This window comes from Propithecus coquereli, unplaced genomic scaffold (genome assembly GCF_000956105.1).
Source record: "Propithecus coquereli isolate 6110/MARCELLA unplaced genomic scaffold, Pcoq_1.0 Scaffold137, whole genome shotgun sequence".
Classification (NCBI taxonomy): domain Eukaryota; kingdom Metazoa; phylum Chordata; class Mammalia; order Primates; family Indriidae; genus Propithecus; species Propithecus coquereli.
The window spans coordinates 4,511,888-4,519,008 of NW_012137969.1; the positions used below are offsets into that span (position 1 = coordinate 4,511,888).

The window sequence follows — 7,121 nt, forward strand, 5'->3', positions numbered from 1 at the left end:
AGAGCATCATCGGGGACATAGCTGCCGCCTTCTCGAGGCACCCGGATGGCAGGACTTTTCCCAGCACTGCAGGAGGCAGCAAGGGCACGTTCTGTCTGGCCTTGGCTATAGACATTTTGCTTGTTCTTTTTTCAAAACTGAGATTAAAATCCAATATTCATTTTCCTATTGTGCAATTTTTTTTTCTTCCCTAAAATGAGAAGTTAGGAATTGACACTTCTCCATGCCCATGTCACTCTGGGAGGCTGAAGTCTAACCAGAAACACCGAACTCCGTTCCTTTGGTGCAGGTGGCTCTCACGGGACAGAGTCCCTCCGAGTGGGGGGGTCAGGCGCAGCCATGGTGCCAGGGCAACCTCGTACAGACCAGTCCATATAAAGCAAAGTCTACTAGAAGTAGAGAGAATACAGAAAATATGAGCCTGAAACAAAAGTGTCATGTTGTTGTCACGAAAACCAAATCGTCTTCAACCTAAGACGTCTCAACGCTTTGCCCCAGCATTTAAAGCAACGTCCTTATGGCTTAAGAGAGCGAAGTGCACAGAAGGCAGTGTTTGTCCATGTTCTCCATTTACTGCTCATCGGCCGGAAATCCAAGCACTCACATTGCGGTTTCCTGTCCCCTTCACCCTCTCCGGGGCCGAGAGGAAGGAGCTGGGCTCTGTCCACTGCACTGTGGCTGGCGACTTTCACGCAGAAGTGGCTTTGGGCAGAGCATCTAGGATTTTTGGTTTAGAATGTTTCCCCTTCCACTCAGAAAAAGAAGGAAAGAAGGAAGGAGAAAAGGAAGGAGAGAGAGAGGGAGAGGAGGAGAGGGAGAAAGGAAACTTCCCACACCCTCTAATTTTGGAAGGGCTGAAAAGGGCTTTTCACCCCACTCAAAACTCTCCTTGGTCTCCTGGGGCCACACCCAGCAACTCTGAAAGCAGAGAAACAAGACATCAAGCCAGAGTCCACACCCTCTCCCCCAGGGAGGTGTGCAAAGAGAATAGCCAAGTAGAGACCCTGTTTTCTACACGCGGCCAGGAGACCGTCTCCCTGGTGGTACCTGCCAGGTGCCGGCCCAGCTGTTCCCCACCCTCAGGGCACCTGAGGGGACGGCACCCCTCTTTTTCTGCTGTGCACTGGGGGGTGTTGACAGTGGTCTCGAGTCTTGAGTGTGTCGTGCTCCTGCCGGCGAGATGGGGGCGTGGGGCCCTCACGGAGCTCCGGGGCACACGCCCGACAGGCACCAGCAACACTCCAGTGACATCCAGCCCTGTGCCCGGGGCTGAGGGGCTGACCACCTACAGCTCAGCCATCTGTGGCAGGATCATAGTGGCTGGGGGCACAGCCACGTCTGGGCTCTAAGTTTTCCAAAGTAGTTCCAACTATTTTCATTTAGCCAAAAAAGATAAAGCAAAGCAATGACAATTAAAGAAAACAATGTTTCCAGAAAACCTGTTAAGGCTAAAAGCTGGCCTCAGATTGGGGCGGGGCAGCAGCGCCAGCTGTCAAGAAGCAGTAGGTGGCTGGCGGGGGCAAGAAGACACAAGGAAGGACTGCCCCGGCGTGCACAGAGACGCCTGGTGTGCACAAGGTAAGTCAGGACCTTGTTTTCTCAGAGCTGTTTCGCTTTATTTGGAGACACTGTTGCGTTTCATCTTTCCCATGTACAAAGCTGAACAATTAATAAAAAGGCACCTGGAGACAGCAAAGACGCATTCATTTCATGTGACATATCTTAAAAAAAGATAAAAAGATTTAAAAAATACTCTGGTTAACAATGCACACTTCCTACATAACACGCAGTTCTGCAAACGCCGTCTTAGTTCCTCTTGTTACGTGAAGTTGGCCGTGTGCTGTGTGTCCACGGGAGGGAACTGCTCGCTGGAGGCCGGCGCGGTGGCTGCCAGCCTTGGGGAGGCCTCCTGTTCCTGCACTGTCAGGTGTAAAGGAAGGAAGGAAGGAAGAAAGAAAAGCCCCGAATATTTCACCACTAGGATGACACGGAACGCAACAGCTGGGCCCCCGGGGTCAGAGGGCGCCCCCTTAGCACGGCTGCCCCAACGGCAGGAACCTCAGAGCTGACTCCTCGCCTAGACGCTGCTGAGTGAGAACATTTCAGAAACGGATGGCGCTGGGTCCACAAGCCTGAGCCTGGGTAGGGACATTTGCTCTCCACACCCCACAAGATGTCCCGAGGTGGAGAATGGGAGCCGCTGGTTCTCCGGAAGAGGAGGTAGAAAGAGAAGGGGCGGCCGAGGGGTGGCTCTGCGATCTCACTGGACCCTCCACTCTCCTCTCCCCCCAGCCTTCCCAGCTGGTCTTTCAGACGGAGAAGCCCAGGCTGGGCAGGTCTGAGACCCTCCCAGGCCCCAGCGGCGCCAAGCCATTGCACCAGTGAAATACACCTTCTCTTAAAAAGAAAAGAAAAGGAAAGAAACCTGCTTCCTGCAGCGATGTTACAAAAAGCCATTAAAAAAACCTTTCTAATTGAAATCTAGTGTTCACAAGTAGGTAAAACCATCACTTATCAGAATTTCTTTTTTTAAACAAAAATTTCAGCTCAGTTATTGGAGTTGATTGTCTTAACAAAAATAGACTCCGGAGTGTTCGCATCCGATCTACCCTGATAGAGGCGCCGCGCTCACACGAAGGAGGAGAAGCCGGTGAGTGGAGTCCGGGCGCCGGGGGCTGCGGGGGTGTAGACGCCGCCCGCACTCTGCGTGGTGACCACCGTGTGCAGGTGCGGCCCCGCCTCGGCCCCCGCCACCGCCTCGTACCTGTGCGGCGCTGGGGCTCGGCCCTGGGGCCTGCGCTTCCATGAGTTGTAGTAGGTGGGGTCGCTCATGTAGTGGTTGACGAAGGAGTGCTTGGGCAGCGCGTCCTCGTAGTCCGAGTCGGTGGCCTGCAGGGAGAGGGCAGTGTGAGCGCGGACGGCTGCTGGGGGTCCCCTGGGGGTGTGGGAGGCAGGCCCATTGGTGCCACTGCAGTGGGCACATGCCAGCTCCTTCCTGCTGTCTCAGCCCCTCCCCTACCCTAGGCCTCCCACACCGGCCACCAGGAGAGCAAACCTCCTGCCTGGTCCCGGGTGCAGAGCTGGGCCTCCCCACCCAGGAGAGCTGTACACTGAGTCCCCGTGCCAGGAGAGGCCCACCGGCCCCCAGGGTGTGCTCTGTCTGCCCTTACAGTGCAGAACACACACGACCAATAGAAGGGGAACAGAGCGGAGTCTTCGGCTTGCCTGAGATCGAGATTTAGGCTCAGCTACAGACCAAAGAGAGAGAATGCGCACGTGAAGGGGAGGAGAGCGGTGCAGCCTCTGGGGCCTCCCTCAAAAATGAAGGTGTAACGTCCTGTCTGCGGAGACATCAGTGGCGAGAGCACCGAGAAATGAAGCCACCTGGATGAGCCAAAATGTCTAAAACATCTGCCTCCCCCAACCAGGTGCTGAGTGGCCTTGTCCCTCAACACACGACCATGAAAAAGTGACATGGGGCATCGGCATCACACTGATGTCTGAAGATCAGTCCCTTTGAGGGTTTTTGTTTTCTTTTTATAAAATGAATCAGTAGCTTCCATTAAGAACATTGAGCTCACGTGTTTTCTATGTTCATTTTCTTAAAGCAAAACTATAGTTTTTTTTTTTTTTTTGGTCTTTCAGGTTGATTTTAAATCATTGGAAGGATTGCCAAGGGAGAAAATGGATGCCAAATGGAGCTTTTCCCAAGAGGGTGGAGGGCTCCCGGTTTCCCTGACAAGCGCCGCATCCTCCCAGACAGGCTGAAACACCCTGGAACCCCCACCTGAGGGTCCTGGGAGCTTCTTAAGCTGGTAGGGGAGCCACCTGGTGGGGACAAAACCCGGCTGGCTGGTCCAGGCTCTGCATCGGGACCAACACTAAGACATGTCCCAGATCCCTGAAAACAGAGCAGGTTCCTCACTGCCCCCCGAGTGGACGGTACAGAGGGCTACGGACACATTACAGATACCAAAAATGGGTCTGTAAACCCGGTGGCCAGCCTTCAAAGTTCAAGGAGGGAACAGGACCTTGTGGTGGGTAGAGCGCAGCATTTTGAGGTACCTGTGGGGCGGGCAGGACCCGGCTTGGGGACCAGCAGCACCTTGCTACCACCAGGCTGGGCGCCGCGGTGCAACGTGCAGGCCTCTCTGCACCTTAGCACGGGAGGCTGTGGCCCCAGTCACAGCACCTCTTTCAGAATGAAAATACTCTCAAAGGAAAAATGCAAAACCAGGTCCCCAGGCTGTGTGAGCAGCAGCCTCTTGGCAGGGGTGGGGCAGGGAAGGGAATGAGGCCTGCATCCCTTCCTTTTACAGGGTCCATTCTGAGACGCAGTAAAACCAGAGGGTCCCTCGGTGCTACAAGCGATGTTCCTGCTGGCTGCTCTCCGTCATCTGGTAGTCAGAGAGTGAATGAATTACCCACATCAGTGCCCGGGTGGGAAGCTCTGATCCGTGAACTGTTCTGCACCTGGGGAGCAGCATCCGTCCTAGAAGTCTGGAAGAGCAGCCGCCTCCAGGCTGTGCGGAAGCCCCTCATAAACATAGGGGGAGCCAGAGACACTTGGGATTTTCGGACACAGGCTGAAAATCTAGCTCTAACTGGAATATTTACATGAAAATAACGACAAGTCACAGATTGGGGACTTTTCAGAACATTAAGTGTAAACTGTTTGCATTATGGCACAGTAAGCTGTCAGCCGCTGCATACACCTGGCGTCCCTCTGTTTCTTACTTCTTACAGTCACTCGGAGCTAAGAGAGGCTTCTCCTGACACCGCCCAGAGGCAAGAGCCAGCTTCTCCACAAACCATGACGGTGATCAACAGCATCGAGGCTCCTTCTTAGTGAATGCTGGTGACACGCCAGATTGATGCACTTGCACAATCTTTGCAACTGCCCACGGTCCTATGGCGTGGGCGCGATTCCCATTTCATGGAGGAAGAAGCAAGGCTCAGTGAGACAGGCCAGGTGGGAGTGCCTGAGCGCCTGACCTGCCGAGGGCTCGGCCCCCCAGCAGACGTGGAACTGACCTAGGCTGCGGTGTCCCCTCTGCATGAGCCGAGCAGGCCCACAGCCCCGATTCCTGATTCTAAAGCCCACAATGCTCTGAAAATCAACAGCTTTTCCTATAACTCATTTGAAGGCGAGCCTGACCTGACTTGAGCCAATTTAGCAGCTAACCTTGAGCTGAATGGATGTGGGCTATTTAGCGTGAATGTTCTCATGGTTTGCTGCAGAAATACCAATGTGTTTGATCATGGGGTGCTGGCCCAACCCTACTGGGGATGAGACATAATAATATACGACGTATTCCCAAACCCGAGAAACACTAAATTCTTAAACATATCTGGCCTTGAGGGTTTCGGTTAAGAGATCAGGGATCGGTATTTGTGGCTACCGTTTAAGATTTATTCTTTATCTGTTTTCTAGAGGCCTAGAGGTGGATTACAAGGTAAAGCTCTGTGCAAACTAGGACAGGAAGAAAAGAGAACAAAGATCATCCGAAAGAAGCCAAAGGAATCTGTTATCAGCCCCTGAATTGGGTTTGTCACCTCTTCAGACGCTGACTTTGAATTCAAATTTCCTAAAGCTAAGGAAAAAGACCACATATTGAAATACATCGAAGGTACCACTTTTCTCATAAGAAATGCACACAACAGCTGGGAATGGATGATAGCAATTTAGTTCTAGGTTTCACAGACTAGGGTTAGGGTTCATTATCACCTGAAGATCAAATAGGAGGTTTACGACTTTCACCCTCTCAGACTATATCCCCAGGTGCTCTGGGATCCTCCCTGTCCAACCTCCCTCCCACCAGGGACCCTCAAGTGGAAGAACGTGAGAAGGAGCTGCTGGATTCAGTTTCCTCATATGCATCTGAAAGAACTGGGACCCACAAAGGACTTGACCCCTTTGAAGGAAGCAATTCTTTCCGGGTGGGCTGAATGGCTCACCTCTCAGAAAACAGCGATTGGCTAATGGGTGGGCATGTGACTTAAGCTCAGCCAATCAGCATCTTGCCTTGGGATTTTTCACATTGCATCTGGAAGGGAAGAATTCTTTGTGTGGGGAATAAAGCTGTAAGCCCGTGCTCATAAATCCAGCCAAATGATTCTAAAAGCCAATTTGAGAGAACAAACCATTGTTCAGAAAGAAGCAGAAGCAAGAGACAAAGAGAGGCTTCCTTTGCTTCTTGTTCTTTGTTTAGGGAGAAGTGGGAATGCACCCAGGGTCACATGACAAATAAGTGTCAGGCAGAGGAAGTAAACCTCAGAGGAAATCAGGCAAGGGGAGGGGGAGAAGAGGATGGGCAAAAACCTACCTAACGGGTACAGTGAATACTATCTGGGTGACAGGCACACTTTTAACCCTGACTCAAGCATTACAAAAGCGATCCTTGTAACCAAAAACATTTGTACCCCCATAATACTCTGAAATAAAAAAAATAAAAAAAATAAATGTCAGGCAGAGTTAGAGCTAAAAGCCAGGCTTCCTGGCTCCTGCTCAGACCTTGCTGTTGCCTACTGGAGAAAGCACAGTGTTAAAATACCATTCTTCCTCCTGCTGCCTGCTGTTTATTATTTATATGATATTATTATTTTTTAATGAGGATGTATTTTAGAGAGTAAGAATTATTGACAAAAAGGAAATGCTGCAGGGTCTTTTTTTTTCTTTTTTTTTGGTAAGTTTCCTGTGTGATGTGAAGTAGCGATGTGTGTTGGTTTCCCAGGAAACCACAGGAGGACAAAATGTGATTGGATGCAGCGTCAGACCAACTGTGAGAGTTTCTAAAGGTGCACAGATGCCTGGGAAGCAGCTAATAGAGATAATCTCAACACTTTGGGTATTATACTGGCAAGATGAAAGACTCAAATATTATTAAGGAATTAATTGGGTACGAGGGGTTGGTCTAAGTTGGTTGGAGCAGGAGGGAGTTTGAAAACTGTTTCTTTGGATTTCAAAAACAATTTTTAACATGTGATTTGAACAATAGTCCTGATATCACTCATAAGCAGCTGTATGATGAAATGGTGAAAACCCTCTTATTTCTAACCAGAGAAACAGAAAGAGCCCCAGCACGTGCCACGTGCCACTCAGGCATAATTCAGAGCAGCTC

The 7,121-nt window shown here is 51.1% G+C and overlaps 1 protein-coding gene across 1 annotated transcript in view; it reads right to left on the reverse strand.

Moving 5' to 3' along the window:
* Window positions 1-818: 818 nt before the first annotated feature.
* Window positions 819-7,121, reverse strand: part of SDK1 (sidekick cell adhesion molecule 1) — a 595,735-nt gene continuing 589,432 nt past the window's right edge. The window contains exon 45 of the mRNA XM_012638907.1: window positions 819-2,889. Within this exon, the coding sequence (XP_012494361.1) occupies window positions 2,629-2,889 (261 nt within the window). The 3' untranslated portion in view covers window positions 819-2,628. The remainder of the gene's footprint in view (window positions 2,890-7,121) is intronic.